At 42.0% G+C, this 20,096-nt stretch overlaps 1 protein-coding gene across 8 annotated transcripts in view; it reads left to right on the top strand.

Annotated features, from left to right (window-relative positions):
* Positions 1–20,096, top strand: part of FTO (FTO alpha-ketoglutarate dependent dioxygenase) — a 422,823-nt gene that overhangs the window by 102,867 nt on the left and 299,860 nt on the right. For all 8 annotated transcript variants that reach the window (XR_008704362.1, XM_055553633.1, XM_055553636.1 and 5 more), the window contains exon 2: positions 5,473–5,550. Coding sequence is in view for 7 of the 8 variants with exons in the window: in XM_055553633.1 (XP_055409608.1) it covers positions 5,473–5,550 (78 nt within the window). In the remaining variant the exon portion in view is untranslated. The remainder of the gene's footprint in view (positions 1–5,472; positions 5,551–20,096) is intronic.

The following is a 20,096-nucleotide window of genomic DNA, read 5'->3' on the forward strand; positions in this document are numbered from 1 at the left end:
GACTCTGTGGCCCCATGGACTGTAGCCCGCCAAGCTCCTCTGTCCATTGCATTCTCCAGGGAAGAATACTGGAATGGGTTGCCATTTCCTCCTCCAGGGGATCTTCCCAGCCCAGGGATCAAACCCACGTCTCCTGCACATCTCCTGCATTGCAGGTGAATTCTTTACCACTGAGCCACCCGGGAAGCCCTTGTCCCTGGGAAAGAACCACTTAAATAGTTTCTCACAAATCCTTTATGTTTCTTTATGCAAATACAAGCAGATGGTTTGTCCCTTGCCTTTTACTTCCCGAGGTATCCTGGAAAGCTGCTTATTTCACTAAAGGGAGCCTCCTCATTCTTGTTGACTGTTGTGTTGTATTCATTGTGTGGATGTACCACCATTTATTTAACCGTCTCCTATGGACATACACTGGCATTGTTTCTAATCTTTTTTTTTTTTTTTTAGTTAATTCACACACCATAAAATTCAACCTTTCAAAGCATACAGTTAAGTGGTTTTTAGTATGTTTCTAAGCTTCTGTTCAGAGAAGGCAATGGCAACCCACTCCAGTACTCTTGCCTGGAAAATCCCATGACAGAGGAGCCTGGTAGGCTGCAGTCCATGGGGTCGCTAAGAGTCAGACATGACTGAGCGACTTCACTTTCACTTTTCACTTTCATGCATTGGAGAAGGAAATGGCAACCCACTCCAGCGTTCTTGCCTGGAGAATCCCAGGGACGGGGGAGCCTGATGGGCTGCTGTCTCTGGGGTCGCACAGAGTCGGACACGACTGAAGCGACTTAGCAGCAGCAGCAAGCTTCTGTTCTGCCAATTGTGATCTGGTGTGTGTACATTCTTCTGAACATGGTACCCATAAAAATAAAATCGTTAGAAGTAGGATTTGGGGGTCAAAGGGAATAGATTTGAATTTTGATAGGAATTGTCTGTGCCATGCATTGAGATTGTGCTATTTTGCATTCCTGAGTATGAGAAGGCTTGTTTCTCCATTGTTCTGCCTGCGTGACTTTGCCTCTTCTTAAAGCAATGTTAATTTTTAAGAAATGTGTGATGTTCATAAGCAGTTTAATAATCATTCCGGATTGAGTTCACCAAGGCAAATATGCCCAAAACTTCTTTTTAAGTTGATATCAACTTAAGTTACTGATTTAAGTTATAAATCCATCATTTATAATTGATTTCATTAGTTAATCAGTAGAATTACAGGTTGTGAATGTTGATGTATAGAGCAGATTTCATCCATGTGGCCTTAAGTTGAATGTGGCCTGTTCTCTCCTGTCATAGAGATATAACAATGTTCACAGTGTTAAAATTCCCAGGGGAGGGAGACCACTTATATTCTGCGTGCTCTATGATAGGGATATTCTTGTAGCATTTTATCCTTTTGGACACGTGCACCCCAGTGTTCAGAGCAGCAGTACTTACAGTAGCCAAGACATGAAAGCAACCTGAGTGTCCATCCACAGAGGGATGCATAAAGAAGACGCGGCACATCTATACAGTGGAATATCACTGAGCCATCAAATGAATGAAATAATGCCATTTGCAGCAACACGGATGGACCTAGAAATTATAATACTACATGAAGTAAGTCAGGTAGTGAAAGACAGATATCACATGATATGACTTAGATATGGAATCTTAAAAAAATGACCCAAGTGAAGTGATTTACAAACAGAATAGACTCACAGTCATAGGAAAGAAACTTATGGTTGCCAGAAGGAAAAGGGAGGGGGAGGAGCAGAATTTGAGATTATCAGGTATAGACTTCTGTTGCTGCTAAGTCACATCAGCCGTGTCCAACTCTGTGCGACCCCATAGACGGCAGCCCACCAGGCTCCCCCGTCCCTGGGATTCTCCAGGCAAGAACACTGGAGTAGGTTGCCATTTCCTTCTATCGTTATATAAAAAAGAATTTTATCCTCTCAATAGAGCCTTCCAGGTTATAATGTTTTATGTCTGTCTGACACACTGGACCTCAACTGAGCTGATTGTTTTTATAAAAATTCAGCTGAAGTAGAAACAAGTATAAACAGTAATTATAAACAGAATTTCATCCTCCAGGGGTGCTTGTTCTTCTTTGGGCCAGGTCTCTTGCTGTTTAATCTGGTCAAGGTGGAATATGTAATTCCTAATAGGAATCTGTATCGTTGTATTCCTTCTCGCATACAGATTAGCTTTTTGGGTTCTCCTGAAGAGATTTTAAGGTGGTATTTGTAAGGTGGAGCCATCTCAAGGTCTGAGATATCATGTGCATTTCCATCATTCAAGGCTTTTAAACATTTTTTAAACATTAAAACTTTTTTTTTTTTTTTTTGGCATTTAAATATTCTGTCTGTAGAAAGGACTGGTAAAAGAGTCATAGGAGAATGCAGGCTTTCCTGAGCTTGAAGTGAAAATTGAGGTGTAGATTTTGATTAAGTTTGTGCTGGAGTTCATAAATGTAGAAGTATAGGCATGGAAACATCATTAGCTCTTTCTGTGTCTCAAATAACGGCTAATGTAGAAAACAGATAAACCACTTAACCAGTGATTTATCTAAACCAATGTTTTTGTGTTAGTATGATAGGTCTTTCATAAAGGAAAACTCTTCATAGTTTAACTGGTTGTTGTTGTCATTTAGTTTGTAAGGCGTTTCTTGACTCTTTGGATGACCCCATGGAGTGTAGCCTGCCAGGCTCCCCTGTCTGTGGGATTTCCCAGACAAGAATACTGGAGTGAGTTGCCATTTCCTTCGCCAGGGGATTGTCCCAGGCCAGGGGTCGAACCCTGGTCTCCTGTGTTAGCAGACGGATTCTTTACCACTGAGCCATCAGGGAAGCCCCATTTTAACTGTAAGCCAGTCTTATTATCACAAATGAAAAACTACTTTTAGAGTAGCATTAGACAAAGCAGAAAATTTAATTAGATAGATAGGCTAGAATTTTGCATAAGAGTAAATTTACTGTTTAGTCTTTCTTAGGTCAAGTGGTTGCTATTTTTCTCTTCCCTCTTTTTTTTTTTTTTCTCTCTCTTTCTCTCTCTTTATTCACTTTGGATAATTATACAAAAGATCTGGAAATAACTTGAGTTCTGCGCAATAAGATATTTGTTCTGGACTACTCTGTGATGGGTTGGGGCTTCCCTGGTGGCTCAGCGGCAAAGAATCTGCCTGCAATGCAGGAGCCACAGGAGATGCGGATTCGATCCCTGGGTCAGGAAGATCCCCTGGAGAAGGGCATGGCAACCCACTCCATTATTCTTGTCTGGAGAATCCCATGGACAGAGGAGCCTGGTGGGTACGGTCCATGGGGTTGCAAAGAGTTGGACATGACTGAAGCGACTTAGCACACAAGCACTCTATGATGGGTTAGTGAGAGAAGGCTGTGTGGGGGAAGATGATTCTAAGGGCCCCTCTGTCTGGTTGAGCAGGTTGTTCACTGTGTAAAGACAGTGCCCGTTGGGGTGGGTTGAGGCTAAAGTCTAGTTTGTGTTCTCCAGGTCCTGCTTTAGGGCTTAGGGCTGCATTAACTCAGAATAAGGTATATCATTTTCTAATTCTTATAATTGTGCCTCAATGGCTGATAACAGCCTGAATATGCATTGCATTGCAGTTTTATTTGAAAATCAGTTGTTTCTGCCTTTTCTGTTTTTTTGTTCTTCAGAAAATTTCTGTAGCGTCCAGATGATTTCTGTGTGTCTGTATACACGTTGTTGTTGTTGTTCAGTCGCCCAGTCATGTCCAACTCTTTGTGACCCCATGGAGTGCAGCACACCAGGCTTCTCTGTTCCTCACCATCTCCTGAAGTTTGCCCAAGTTAATGTTCATTGCATCGGTGATGCCCTTCAGCCATCGCATCCTCTGATGCCCTCTTCTTCTTCTGCCCTCAATCTTTCCCCGCATCAGAGGCTTTTCCAATGAGTCAGCTGTTTGCATCAGATGATCAAAATACTGGAGTTTCAATTTCAGCATCAGTCCTTCGAACGAATATTCAGGGTTAATTTCCCTTGAGACTGACTGGTTTGATCTCCTTGTTCTCCAAGGGACTGACTCTCAGGAGTCTTCTCCAGCACCACAGTTCGAAAGCATCAATAAACATCAGTTTAGTTCCATTCAGTTGCTCAGTCATATCTGACTCTTTGTGACCCCATGGACTGCAGCACGCCAGGCTTCCCTGTCCATCACCAACTCCCGGAGCTTATCCAAACTCATGTCCATCGAGTCGGTGATGCCATCCAACCATCTCATCATCTGTCATCCCCTTCTTCTCCTGCCTTCAATCTTTCCCAGCATCAGGGTCTTTTCAAATGAGTCAGTTCTTCGCATCAGGTGGCCAAAGTAATGGAGCTTCACCTTCAGCATCAGTTCTTCCAATGAAAATTCAGGACTGATTTCCTTTAGGATGGACTGGTTGGATCTCCTTGCAGTCCAAGGGACTCTCAAGAGTCTTCTCCAACATACATATATATACATATACATATATATACACACACATACATATATAATAAACATATATATATGCTATTTATGTGCTACATATGCACATATACAAATATATCATATATGCTTGAATATAAGGTCAGATATTCTTTGAAAAAAATCCCTCATAAGAAAGGTGTCATCTTAGATGTATTTGATTCCTTATAAAGTATGTTATAATATGGGGTCCTTTCTTAGTTACTTTGTTTGAACTGCCTGGTACTGTTTGGCAAAGACATGGTGTCTTGAAATAGCCTCAGGAGTGCTAGTTGTGGGTGCTTGAAAAGATTTATCAAATTGGAAAAGAAAAGAGGCAAAGATGCTCAACATAGGTTTAGTAATTATTCTAGAGATAAAAGATTACTTTTAAAAGTAATATGGAAGCGGATACGATCTCAAATAAATGTTTACAGGATGAACAAATAATTCATATACCTTGACCCTGGATCCTTGTGGCTTAGTTGGGTATTTTCAGTGAAAGTAAGGATTTACAAACTGCTGTCTCAAGCAGTTTTTACAGATAGGAAGGTTTGTTCTGGAAAACTGTATTAGATGACTCAAAAGATGACTCTAGCAATGAAGAAAAAGATCCTGGTATTAAAGAGTGAAGCAAATTGCTTCCTGAAATGTGAGAGTGAATAAAATAATTATTTCTAAGTTAATATTTTATATGATGTAATTTAAATGCATATGTAATTAAGTTGATACATTTTATAACTGACTTTTGGCTAGCTTTTTCCTCTAAAGTTTATACATTTAAGTCGGCTAACTTTTGGAGGGTATTCTCTTATTAGAAAAATAAGGCATTGTCAGCCTGGATGGGAGGAGGTTTGGGGGGAGAATGGATACATGTATGTGTGTGACTGAGCCCCTTTGCTGTTCACCTGAAACTTTCACATTGTTTAATTGGCTGTACCCCCAATGCAAAATAAAAAGTTAAAAAAAAGAAGACATTGTCCTATATTTTGAGTCTGTTTATAATTTAGTCACCTATAATCATTATTTTTAAACAGAAACTGAGGCTTCTTGAAGAGCTTGAAGACACGTGGCTTCCCTACCTGACCCCCAAAGACGATGAATTCTATCAGCAGGTAAGGTCTTTTAATATTTGTCAATTTCCATTGATTTTTTTTTCCCCTTGATCTACCTTATTTTACCTACGAAGCAACTGTGGTCTAGAGAGATTAAATCAGAGGTTAAGGTCTGATTTGGTCACCCACTGATTCACCCCCAGACCATATACGTTCCTGCGCAATGTTTCTGCTGTGAACTTAGTGCTTTGGAATAGTGGACTGTCTTTTCTTCCCCAAACGTTCCATGTTTTTCCCTACTTCCTTCCCTCTGCTTCTTCTGTACAGAATCTTCTTTTGCCTCTTACCCTGTTGCCAGATGACTAATTCTTTAGGACTTCACTGAAACATCACCTCCTTTGTGAACGTTTCTTTAACTTACCTTACCTCCAAATAGAATTGATTACATTCGCCTCGGTGCTCCTTGTACCATATAAATACCTTGATTGTACCCCTCACATTGTATTGCAGTTATAGGATTCTGTGTCTCTCCCCTGAATTAGTCAGCACTCTTTCAAATACAACTGGTAAAATAGCAAACAAACTCACTGTGGCAAAAAAGGGAATTTATTGACTGACAACTTAGATGTCAAGGATAAGCTCATGGCCGAACCCAGTTTCTCAAAAGATGTCATCAGATCACTCTTTTTCCCTGTTTCTTGGCTTGGCTTTTCTCTGGTGACTTCATGCTGGATAGGCGCTCCTCTGACGGTATAAGAGGACTCTGACAGCCCTGGGGGTGTGTGGTCTTAAGCCCATAGGATCTCAGAAGAAGGTGGTGATGTCTTCTTTCCTGCTCCTGATTCCCCCAGGCGTGATCTTTTTGGCCTGGTTAGAGGCGTGTTTCTCTCCCTGAATCAGTCCTTGTGTTCAGGGTATTGAGATGCTTCTGTCAGCCTGGCCTAGTTCCCTCACCCACTTGTGGGGTAGGGTTGGAGTATGACCATTCTCACTCAAACTGCAGGCAGGGTAGGTCAGAGATGGAGGGTTTTTCCTGAAGGGAAATTGGAGCCCTGTTAACACCAAAGAAGGAGGGGAAGGCACGCTGGGAAATAAAAATAGCCCCTTTTCACCCCTTCTTTCCTAGGAGGATGTTAGCTCTTGGTGTGTAAGAGCTGGGCCACATCATCTTGGTTTCTCGTTGATTCTCCATGGAAAGAAGAGAGAAACGAATGAGCTTTACCCATCCAGAATCCCAGGTCTCCTGACTTCCAGGGTATTCTCACTTCCAGGACATCATGGTTCATCTCCCTTGTCATTAGAACTTAACCATCTGTCACCTGATCAGTCCTTTTTTGGATTGTTCTAGTTTTCCTCTTTGCCCCTTTTTCTTAATCCTTTAAGCTGAAGTAAACATGTTTAAAAATTTTTTTTAATTTTTTAACCAAAACATAAATCTGAGCCTGTCAGCTTCCTGCTTCACATCCCTGGCTGTCCATTGCCTGGCTCCTGCATTTCCAGCCTTGTCTTCCCCATTCTTTTACCTTTTTACCCACGCTGAGTTTCGTCACTACCTTTCAGTGCTTTGGGGCTTCCCCGGTGGCTCAGCGGGTAAAGAATCCACCTGCAAAATAGGAGACACAGGAGACTCAGGTTCGATCCTTGGGTCAGGAAGATCCCCTGGAGAAGGAAATGGCAACCCACTCCAGTATTCTCACCTGAAAAATCCCATGGACGAAGGAGCCTGGCGGGCTAGAGTCTGTGGGATCACAAAGAGTCGGACATGACTGAGCAACTAGGTACACACTCAGTGTGTTACATTTTGGGTCTTCCTGTTACATCCTCTCCGTCTCCCTTACTTGGTGAACTTCCGCATTACCCGTTAGTAACAGTTCACGTGTCATCCCCTGTAGGGTGCTTCCCGACACTTCTGTAGCCCAGAGGGCTGTCTCTGCTCCCTCTTGTGTGCACCTGTAGTACTTCATGTGTACTTTAATTATCTGAGGTTATTGTAATGATTATATCTACTACTGTGGGCAGGAATCCCTTAGAAGAAATGGAGTAGCCATCATAATCAACAAAAGAGTCTGAAACGCAGTACTTGGATGCAATCTCAAAAACGACAGAATGATCTCTGTTCGTTTCCAAGGCAAACACAGAAGAACTATACAAAAAAGATCTTCATGACCAAGATAATCATGATGGTGTGATCACTCATCTAGAGCCAGACATCCTGGAATGTGAAGTCAAGTGGGCCTTAAGAAGCATCACTACAAACAAAGATAGTGGAGGTGATGAAATACCAGTTGAGCTATTTGGAATCCTGAAAGATGATGCTGTGAAAGTGCTGCACTCAATATGCCAGCAAATTTGGAAAACTCAGCAGTGGCCACAGGACTGGAAAAGGTCAGTTTTCATTCCAATCCCAAAGAAAGGCAATGCCAAAGAATGTTCAAACTACCGCACAATTGCACTCATCTCACACGCTAGTAAAGTAATGCTTAAAATTCTCCAAGCCAGGCTTCAGAAATACGTGAACTGTGAACTTCCTGATGTTCAAGCTGGTTTTAGAAAAGGCAGAGGAACCAGAGATCAATATCCGCCAATATCCGCTGATCATTGAAAAAGCAAGAGTTCCAAAAAAACATCTATTTCTGCTTTATTGACTATGCCAAAGCCTTTGACTGTGTGGATCACAATAAACTGTGGAAAATTTTGAAAGAGATGGGAATACCAGACCACCTGACCTGCCCCTTGAGAAACCTATATGCAGGTCAGGAAGCAATAGTTAGAACTGGACATGGAACAACAGACTGGTTCCAAATAGGAAAAGGAGTACTTCAAGGCTGTATATTGTCACCCTGCTTATTTAACTTATATGCAGAGTACATCATGAGAAACACTGGGCTGGAGGAAGCACAAGCTGGAATCAAGATTTCCGGGAGAAGTATCAATAACCTCAGGTATGCAGATGACACCACCCTTATGGCAGAAAGTGAAGAAGAACTAAAGAGCCTTTTGATGAAAGTGAAAGTGGAGAGTAAAAAAGTTGGCTTAAAACTCAACATTCAGAAAACGAAGATCATGGCATCTGGTCCCATCACTTCATTGCAAATAGATGGGGAAACAGTGGAAACAGTGTCAGACTTTATTTTTCTGGGCTCCCACATCACTGCAGATGGTGACTGCAGTCATGAAATGAAAAGACGCATACTCCTTGGAAGGAAAGTTATGACTAACCTAGACAGCATATTGAAAAGCAGATACATTACTTTGCCAACAAAGGTCCGTCTAGTCAAGTCTATGGTTTTTCCAGTAGTCATGTATGGATGTGAGAGTTGGACTATAAAGAAAGCTGAGCGCCAAAGAATTGGTGTTTTTGAACTGTGGTGTTGGAGAAGACTCTTGCGAGTCCCTTGGACTGCAAGGAGATCCAACCAGTCCATCCTAAAGGAGATCAGTCCTCAATATTCATTGGAAGGACTGATGTTGAAGCTGAAACTCCAATACTTTGGCCACCTGATGCGAAGAGCTGACTCATTGGAAAAGACCCTGATGCTGGGAAAGATTGAGGGCAGAAGGAGAAGGGGACGACAGAGGATGAGATGGTTGGATGGCATCACTGACTCAATGGACATGGGTTTGGGTGAACTCCAGGAGTTGGTGATGGACAGGGAGGCCTGGCGTGCTGCAGTTCATGGGGTCGCAAAGAGCTGGACACGACTGAGCAACTGAACTGAACTGAATTGTAATGATTTTTTTTCATGCTCCTCTCTCTCATTCTCTGTACTATGATATATACGGGGCCTGGCACCTAGTAGGTATTTAATTAGTTTGCTTGAATGGATGAATGAATTACTGTAGGCATTAGTTCTTTATTTATTTTTAGTAAATATTTATGTATTATTTGGCTATGCCAGGTCCTGTTTGCAGCATGCGGGATCTTTAGTTGCAGCATGTGGGGTCTAGGTCCCTAATCAGGGATCGAACCTGGATCCCCTCCCTTGGGAGCACAAAGCCACTGGAACACCAGAGAAGTCCCTAGTTCATTTTAAAAAAGGCATGACGTATAATAATATTTAGTGTGATTTGAATTTTGTTTACTCCTCCCCAGGGAGGTGGTATCTATAATAATCTACAGGATTTATATAGAAATGTTATACCCCACACTAGTAGTCTTTTCTCTTTTGAGCTTTTCTAGTTTTCCAAATTATCTGAATGATCATGTATTCTTTGATAATCAGGAAAAATATAATTTGAAAAAGTACCCCTAAAACAGGTAAACCCTCCAAATGTAATCAGTTCTTAAATCCTTGCTAATATTTTCATAGATAGGAACTTTTTGGTACACGATAACACACATTGTTACAAAGCAGCCGCTGACCCATTTCAGCTTTTGTATGGCAGAAGTTGTGCACAAAGAATCAAACACCAAGGTTAGCCCAGGTGTTCTGAGCCAGACATACACTGAACCAGGAAAGGAGACGCCAGGGCAAACAGAACAACTCTCAAGGCTTGGCTTTTATCTTGCTAAGACCCACAACAAACCTGATACCAATATCTAATCACTTTAAGTGCACCGTGTAATAATGGAGTGTTTCAACCAAACCTTAGTCCAGTAAATCTCTTCTCTTAAAAGATGAAGTGAAAATACTTTTTAATGACACGAGTGAATAGAAAGTTCAGCCCTGACACTGAGTCCCTTACACAGGTCCTAGCCACAGGAATGCCAACCCAGCTGCTAGTCATCAAAACAAGACTTTCTGCAGTTTCCAGATTGGGTCTGTTTATTGACCCTTCCTGCTGGCGTGCCAGGGACTGTGCTCAACGTTTTCTGAATGCTTGTCACATTTCATCCACACAGCAGCCTCTTGCAGTCATTCCACAATTACAGATTCACCAACCTCCTCTTCTTCAGGCTTCAGTTGCTTGAGATAGAGATACTGACTTCCTCTTTTACAAATCAGGACAGACTAAGCTCCATATCTGAGAGACAGAGCTGCAGTTCATCCCAGATTTTTCTGACTCTGAAGACCCAGACTTTTTCTGCTACACTGTTTGCCTCCCAGTATGCCTTGATCAAATTCACAGTGCCTTCAAAGAAGTTTTTTTTTTGTTTCTTCTGATTAAGACTTTAGAGAAAACCAATGAAAGAAAACTGCAACAGTAACAAACTCCAAGCAGAACAGCCAGAGGACCTCTTGGTTTACTGCAGAGCACAGGGAAGTGGATTCCATTGAAAATAACCTCTGGATTCCAGATATGGGAGGTCTGTCCCCCTTATCCAGAGACAGTGCCACCCTTCTTAGCATTCCCTGTTATTTTCATTCATTCTGTGCTTTCTTTGTGTGGGCTTCTCTGGTGGCTCAGTGATAAAGAATCTGCCTGCAATGCAGGAGTCAGGGGTTTGATCCCTGGGTTGGAAGATTCTCTGGAGGAGGGCGCGGCAACCCACTCCAGTATTCTTGCCTGGAGAATCCCATGGACAAAGGAACCTGGCAGGCTACAGTCTACAGGGTCGAAAAGAGTCAGACACAACTGAAGTGACTTAGCAAGTAGCAGGCAGGTGCTACTTTCTACGTGTCAGTGTTATCTCAGTGCTTTACATGTATTTGCTCATTTAAATCTTATCATTGACACTCTGAGGCAGGTTGTTTTAAAAACCTTGCTCTAGGAGCTTCCCTGGTGGTCCAGTGGCTAACGCTCCATGCTTCCAGTGCAGGGGACCTGGGTTCTATCTCTAGTCAGGGAAGTAGATCCCACATGTGGCAACCAAATAAATGAATATTAAAAAAAAATTTTTTTTTTTTAGAGATGAAACTCCGAGGCACCGAGAGGTTTAAAACTTTGTTTAAGACATAAGCATGAAGTGTCAAAGGCTGGGATTGAGACTGTCTGGGTCCTCAGTTTAACTAAGTGCTGCCCTTCTGTATCTCCTGGTGATTCTGGAATTGCTCTGATTTTATCCCAATGATCCCACGCCTCTGTGTCCATCCCTTTTCTCCCTCATAACCTGCGATGCTCTCAGTCCACCTGACTGTGGGGTGGTTCTACCCAAAAGTCTTGCAGGGACATTGAACTACTTGTGATCTATATGAATTCATTGTGTGTGTGCTCAGTTGCTGTCATGTCTGACTCTTTGTGATCCTACAGACTGTAGCCCCCCAGGCTCTTCTGTCCACAGGAGTCTCCAGGCAAGAATACTGCACTGGGTTGCCATGCCCTCATCCAGGGGATCTTCCCAACCCAGGGATTGAACCCGCATCTCTTGCATTGCAGGTGGATTCTTTACTGCTGAGCCACTGGGGAAGTCCATGAATTTGTTACTTAATTAAACAAATGTACTTAGCCTTGGCTTCCCAAGTGGCGCTAGTGGTAAAGAACCTGCCTGCCAATGCAGGGGACTTAAGAGATACCAGTTCTGTCCCTGGGATATGGGAAGATCCATTGGAGAAGGGCACGGCAACCCACTCCAGTATTCTTGCCTGGAGAATCCCATGGACAGAAGAACCCTTTTGGCAGGCTACAGTCCATAGTGTCGCAAAGAGTCAGACACGATTGAAGCGACTTAACACTTCATGGCTTCTGGACGGAGTTAACAGCAAAGCCTCTAAGATACGTTTGAGGACATCCAGCTGAGGCTGAAACATCTGGTGGGGAGTGAGAGAGTTGGAGGGCTTAGAAAGAAATGAGATCGGAGCATGGTGGCCCGATTCTGCAGGAATTTGCTGTCCACAGTGAGAACACTGGCCATGACTTTGAGTGAGATGGGAAGACATGACAGGGTTTGGAGCACAAGAACGATAGGATATGGCTTAGGTTTTACAGGTATCCTGTCTTGCATTCCCTTCTCTAGTAACATTACCCCTGCTCCTGTTGTTCAAATCAGGCCTTTGCAGTCCTCAGCTTCTCTTCATGGCTTCCAGACCTTGTTTACTGCCTGGGCCCTGGCAGTTCTAATTTTTCAGAATCTCACATTTTTTCTTTTTGAGAGTTAACAGAATATATTAATGGTAAAAAGAGAGTTCTGTTTTGGAATAGGTTGCGTACGTGCTAAGTCGCTTCAGTTGTGTCTGACTGTTTGCGAACCTGTGGACTGTAGTCCACCAGGCTCTTCTGTCCATGGGATTTCCCAGGCAAGCATACTGGAGTGGGTTGCCATTTCCTCCTCCAGGGGATCTTTCCGACCCAAATATCAAACTCTCATCTCCTGCATTGTCAGGTGGATTCTTGACTACTAGTGCCACCTGGGAAGCCCTGGTAGTAGGTTAGATTGATTTTATAAACAGAAAAATCTCAATAAAGAACACAGTAAATTAGCATTAGTCTCCCAGATGTTTTCTTCTCTTCCAGTCTCACCGACTCTGTGTGAATTCAGGTCCTCATTTGTCATCTTCCACCTGCACAGTTTTTAAGAGTTTCCTAGTTGGTATGTTCCTTTGCTTGCCCCAACTCCATCACAATTGTGTTCTGATAAATATGGCTGGCAGATTCTTTACCACTGCAGCACCAGGGAAGCCCTAAGGAAGTTGAATTTTTAAGTATGTTTTGAACCTGTTTTGTGTACCTTATTGTGTGTGTGTGTTAAGTCGCTCAGTCGTGTCTGACTCTGTGACTCCATGGACTGTACCATTGGGTCTCCTACATTGCAGGCAGATTCTTTACCAACTGAGTCACCAGGGAAGCCCCCAAATATGGCAGACTTGTCATTCCTTGCTTTGTAAATTTGGTTGGGTCTCTCTTGCCTCTGAGGTCAAGTCCAAACTGCTCTGCATATGCTGTGGTCCCAAATTACCTCTGCTGGTCTAGTCTCCACTGCTTTGCCTGACGTTGTGTCCAGCCTCCAGCTCCGGTCAGACAGAGTGTCTCACTAGCTCTTGGCTCTACTGTGCCCTGTCATCCTTTCATGCTCTTGTGTTTCTTGTCCCCTGGGTCTAGAGTACCCTCAGCCCCTTTTCTGCCTGGTGAGCATCTACTCATCCTTAAAGTTTTCCTTACTTAAGTACAGTCTCTTGTGTGTTGATACCAGGAAGTCCCCCTTGTGTTATATCCAATATCAGAGCACTTCTCACTACTGCTGCCACGTGCATCGTGGCAAAAGCTGCCTCCATTTCCCTCTCTTGAGTGGTTGCAGCGGTTTCCTGATTTCTTTTGCGTCCATGTCCAGTTTGTTTTAACACAGCATCAGTAGTAGTTTTCTTCTTAAAGCGTAAATCAACTCATGCTTCCTCGGTGGTCCAGTGGTTTGCCTCCCAATTCAGGGGGTGCAGGTTCGAGCCCTGGTCAGGTAGGTGGGTTTCCACATGCCTTGGGTCCAGAAAACCAAAAGATAAAACAGAAGCAATGTTGTAGCAAACCCAATAAGGACTTAGAAATAGTCCACAATCAAAAATAAATAAATAGATCAGCTCATTAGATTTTCCTGCTCAAAGCCCTTCATGACTTCCCATCTTTTCAGAGTAAAAGCCCAAGTCCTGATGGTTACTTACAGAGCGCGGCAAAACCTGTCTCTGACTTCTCTCCCCTCATTTCCTGCTTGTCCTGGCCCCTCCCCTCCCACTCTGGCATTCTAGCTCTTCCTAGAATAAACCAAGCACACTCTTGCCCCAAGGCCTTTGCACTTAATGTTCCCTCAGCCTGGAACTCTCTTTGCCCCCAGGTGTCTGCAGGGCTTGTGTGCTCATTTCTTGCCTTCCTTGGCTCAGATGTTACCTCATCAGAGGCCTCCTCTGCCCATTCTGTGTAAAATTCAGCCCTGACACTCCTATCCTGCTTACTTGGGTTTGTGTTTCTCCATAGCACGTATCACATTCTAAAATGCAGTAATACACCATAATACAGCAATACACAATCTAAACTATAAAATAAATATATTTTACTAAATAAACAGGTAATTAATGAATAAGTAAAATACTCTCTATAGACATATACATAATGAACTATATGGTGCTTCTCTGGTGGCTTAGTGGTAAAGAATCTGCCTGAAATGCAGGAGACGTGGGTTCAATCCGTGGGTCAGAGAGATCCCCTGGAGAAGGAAAGGGCAATCCACTCCAGTATTCTTGCCTGGGAAATCCCATGGACAGAGGAGCCTGGCGGGCTACAGTCCGTGGAGTTGCAAAGAATCAGACACAACTTAGCAGCTAGACAACAATGAAGTGTATATAGTTTATATTCATAGTGTATAAATATATACTAAATATAGTATGTGTGTGTGTATATATACACACACACATATATGGGCTTCCCTGGTTGCTCAGATGGTAAAGAATCCATCTTCCATGTGGGTGGCAGTTCCATCCCTGGGTTGGAAAGATCCCCTGGAGGAGGGCATGGCAACCCACTCCAGTATCCTTGCCTGGAGAATCCCATGGACAGAGGAGCCCAGCGGGCTACAGTCCAGGGGGTCACAGGAGTCAGACACGACTGAGCACATGCGCACAACAAAGAACAGTTTTGTTTGTGGAAGGATTTTTCAGACTCCGTTCCTAATCATTTATTCCCTGCTCCCAGAGTAGTATATTCATACTTCTGTTGTGAATAGTCTGAGATCTCTAACTCTTGGTTCTTATTTTTATTTCTATTGTTAAACTATGAGATGCTATAAAATGGGACCTAACTCGTTTTTATCATTATATTTATGTCACTTTATGCAGTGTTTGGTACAAATAAATATTCAGTAAATTTTAAATAAATTCAAAATGAACTACTGAATGAATGAGTGAACCGACATGTTGTCTCAGTTTGTAGCGTGCTTTGTAGCGTGTTCACAAGACTCCTTGTGGGAGCTGTTGCAAGGCCTAGGCAGTGCCTTGGGAAGATCGCCCGCCCCCTTTGGGAGACAGCTCAGCATCTTGCAGCCGGGGGGCTGGACCAAATAAGTGTCTAGCCCATTTGTCCTGGGATGGCTGCCAAGTCATAAGTAATTTACAGTGAAAATCATGTAGAAAATATTGTGATTGATATAGCGTGAATTTCTATAGAGTGCAAAATAAAGTGTTAACTGGCAAAATTTATTAACAGCCAGATTAGAAATATACTCCCATGAAATCAGAGTGTCCTGGCACTTAAATAAAGTCCATTTCCCACATCACTTGAAGGTTTTAAATTTTATTTCACTCTAGGAAAGGTTGAGTTCCATTGGTCTTCATTTAGGAGAGCCTCCTGTGAACTGGTACCTTATTCAATACCATGTCTTGACTTCAGCATATGATGAAATTCTTTCAGAATCATCCCTTGATATAAGAGGAAGAAGGAGAATTTTTATGTAATGGTTTAAAATAGGTAGAAAATAAAGCTTATGCTTCAGAGAAGCTAACATTCCATATCTTTCAGCCATTGATAAAGGTCTGGCATGTTGGCAACTTATATCTAAAATACCTTTCCAGTTTACAAAACAGAAATAGACTGACAGACATAGAAAACAAACTTACCATAGGGGGAGGGATAAATTAGGAATTACACTACTATAATAAAATAGATAAACAGCAAGGACACAGTGCATAGCTCAGGGAACTGTATTCAATATCTTATGATAGCCTATATTGGAAAATAATCTGAAAAATAATATATATAACTATATATATATAAAACTGAATCACTTTGCTATATACTTGAAACTAACACAATATTGTAAATCAACTATACTTCAATTAGAAAAATACCTTTCCAAATACTTACTAAACTCTTAATATATAATCATTTATGTCATAGAATCTTTTATAGATCTTAAGGAATGTATTATTTGACCAGATAACTGCTAATATTATAATTACATAACCGTACACTCCCTGGAAAAACTTTAATGGCATTAAATAACAACCAAAAATTGTAACGTATTTGAAAATCTGCCAACAGGTGTTCCAAATTATTGTGTGGTATCTGATGTTCTACTTGTACCTGTCCAAAATGGAAAGTGGACTTATTTGTTTGATGGAGTGAATTAATATTAAATTATTTAATGTTCAATTCTTTTCTAAAATTCATCTAATGTTCATTTCTTGAATTACAATATTTAATGTTCATTTCTTTACCCATTGTTGTCTTTAAAGAATTAATATTAAATTATTTAATGTTCAGTTCTTTTCTAAAATTCATCTAATGTTCATTTCTTGAATTACAATATTTAATGTGCATTTCTTTACCCATTGTTGTCTTTAAAGAAAAATTTAACAAGCACTTCATGGCACTTTTATGTGTCAAGCACTCATCTAATTATGTCATAAATAATAAGAGAGGATATTTAAATTTAGGTTTGGAGAAGTTTTCTCCTGCATTTTTGCAGATTATAACAAAATTAGTTAGTTATTGTTATTTATATTCCTTGTGGTAAAATCAAAATTTCCTAGAGCATTGAGCAACATGCCAAGTCAGATTTAGACAGTACCAGAAGATGTCTTGCAGAGAAGGCAATGGCACCCCACTCCAGTACTCTTTCCTGGAGAATCCCAGGGACAGCGGAGCCTGGTGGGCTGCCGTCTGTGGCGTTGCACAGAGTCAGACATGACTGAAGTGACTTAGCGGCAGCAGCAGCAGAAGATATCTTGAAATATTTTGAAAATTTAGAGTCATCAAAAAGAACCTCCTGGCACATGCAAGAGGTGTTGTATTATTCGAAATTAAGAATTAGCTATTTGAAATTAAGAATTTTCAAATGTAACATCTTTTCTGATTTAAGAAGTATTCTGCATTTATTTTTGAAAATTTGAAAATTATACAGATGTCTAAAGAAAAAAATTAAACTTACATCCAAGTGCATTACCCAGAGATAACTACCAGAAAATTTTGGCTCTGTTTTTTTCCAAATCTTCTTTTCTGTATTTTCACATACATTATTTTTCTTTGTATGAAACTATGACCCTATTGTCTAAATATCTTGTTACTAATTTCTCATACAGCATTAGTTCATAAAACATATTCTAAAAAATCCTTCTAAAATGTGTTACTTACAGAGGAGCCTGATGGGCTACAGTCCATGGGGTTGCAAAAAGTGGGATACGACTTAGCAACTGAACAACAACAGCAGCAATTTTGGAATAGGCTGGAAAGAGAAGCAGACTTGCATTCAGATAAGATTGTAAATTTGATAATAGGCAGATAAGTGAGTGTCAGGGGGCGTTGCAGAGATGAAGGAGGGGCAGTTCAATGAAAATCTGAAATGAATCACTAGTTCAGAATGTGTGCCGATCCCTAGAGCTGATTGCCAAACGGTTCTCCACCCCTCTCCCATCACCTGACTCTGCAGAATTACACTTCCAGGTCCTCTCACCCTGGATGAAACATGTGACTGTCTCTGTCCAGTGATAGAAGGCGGCCATCACTTCTAGCCTGGAGTGTTTCACTGGCAGTGCCAGACCCTGCCAAACCCTCTTTTCCCTTTCAGCATAACCACCTGGTGGCTGCTTGGATCCCTGAGTTACTGCTTTACTGGACAGTAATTCTTTGCCAGCCCACAAACAATATGTAAAATGATCAATGTCACTGGGGGAAGCCACTAAGATTTGAGGGCTTTCTGTCACTCCAGCGTTATCTACTCTATTCTGCCTGATCAGGAAGGCAAGACGTAGTAGAAGGGATGCAGTAAGTTTGAGGAAGTACAGAGAAGGGAGATGAATTACTCATATCTAAATGTGGGGCAGTGACTAGGAAAGTGTGGTAGGACTGCCCTGCTTCTCAGAGAGCCTGTGTTAGATGCGGATTGCAGAGTGACAGGCAGCAGGTTAGGTAGCATCGCTGTGTACTACCACGGAGACTCCCAGGATCCATTTAGGAGTTCTGGCTTCTATACCTCGTTTATCCCAGTAGAACAGCAGGCACAGAGACATACTTTCTGTTCACACAGCCCACGAGGAGTGCAGCATAATCCAATAAACAAGAGACAGAACATTCTGGAGCCATGAGCAGGAACCCTAATTTTATTGCTAAACTGGCTACTCTCTGAGCAAGGTCCCTGAGGCCTCAGTATACTGGAAGCACAGTTAGCTAGCCGCAGTGATTAAAAGGAAGTTTCTCCATACTTTCTTAACAATTCCAGTGTTCTTTAAATAATCCTTAGTATAAAACATTAAAGGGAAGGAAGATTGTTCCCAGGAACTTGGTTTTGAAACACACTCCCTCTGGGACTGAGAGAGGAAGAAGCCTGGAAATAATACACACACGCATACACTCTCGCTGCTATTGTTCAATGCAGACTGGGCCTAGAGACTAATGAAGTTATATTTAACACAGGGGAATTATAACTCTAAAGACCTGGGAAATTCACATAACCATATGAGGATCACATATAAATACCTTAACATTAAAAGCAACACTAAAAATATAACAATAATAATAACATGGGAAAATATTAAAAACATTTTTTTTTCACTGGTAACTCTTGTTCCTCTTGCCTTGGATCACACGTGCTTCTTTTTCTTTGGCCTCAAGAGCCCAGGACTTCAGTACTTCCCCTTCAAGGCTTTCTGTTTCCCCCAACTTTGTACCTGGCAGATCCTTCTCATCCTCCAGGTCCCTTACTCAAATAAACCCTCCCTGAATGTCCATCCTCCATTAGATATCCCCCTGCTCAAGACACTCAGCGACTTTGCTCCTGTAGTCAGTCACCCTGTCTTCTGTACCATCTTCTTCTTCCCCTGTTGTTCCCATGAGCACGCTGACAAACCCTAGTGTACCCTTTTCTCTTCCATTGTCAAAAGTCGTCCCGTGGTCTAGCATTCCCCTGCATCAAGTCTGTTTTTCTCTTCCCTACCATAGCAAAACCATGCCAACAGACAAATGCCATCTCTGCCACCTCCTCTTTCATCCCCAGCTGACTCCCATCAGGCTCTTGTCCCCCTCACTCTGTTGAAATGACCCTGGTCATTGTCATCAGTGATTTTCATGCTTTTCAGTCTAGTGGATAATTTTTTCCCCATGTCACTTGGTCTCTTAGGGGAAGCTGACATAGTTGACGTGTCCATCTTTCTTGAAATGCTCCTCTCTTCTTGGCTTTTGCATTCATACACTCTCCTGGTTTTCCACCTCAAAGTTCTCCTTTGCTGAGTCTTTGTGACTCAGGAAGTGGCTTCAGGTTTCCTTCTGGGTTTGTGCTGTTCCCCTAGGAGACCTCAGTCATTCCCAGGTTTTTAAAAATCAACTGTGTGGCGTGCTGACGGCTCCCACCTTAAGTTCCCTGGCCACACTCTCCTCTGAGATCCTGATGTATGTCTGCAGTTGCCTCCTTATTTCCACCTGAAGATTTTGTTGCCATCTTCTTGGCTATAGCTTCAGAGTAAAGCTCCTCATTCCTTCCTGTCCTTCTACCTGTTTTGCTTTACCTCAGTCTTTCTTATTTAAAAAGAAATAGTACATTGGGACTAAAGAAATGGTACATTGGGACTTCCCTGGTGGTCCAGTGGCTAAGACTCCTCGCTTCCAGTGCAGGGAGCCCAGGTTCAGCCCCTGGTCAGGGAACTAGATCCCACGTGCTGCAACTAAGAATTCACATGCCACAACTAAAGATCTCGACCTGGTGCAGCCATATAAATATTTGAAACAGCAAACAAACAAAAAACCCAGAAAATTGTTCAGTTACTAAGTCCAGAGTCTGGAAAAGTCATCTGCTACTTTTTTTCCCTTCTTCATTCCTC

This window comes from Bubalus kerabau, chromosome 17, assembly GCF_029407905.1.
Source record: "Bubalus kerabau isolate K-KA32 ecotype Philippines breed swamp buffalo chromosome 17, PCC_UOA_SB_1v2, whole genome shotgun sequence".
Lineage (NCBI taxonomy): Eukaryota > Metazoa > Chordata > Mammalia > Artiodactyla > Bovidae > Bubalus > Bubalus kerabau.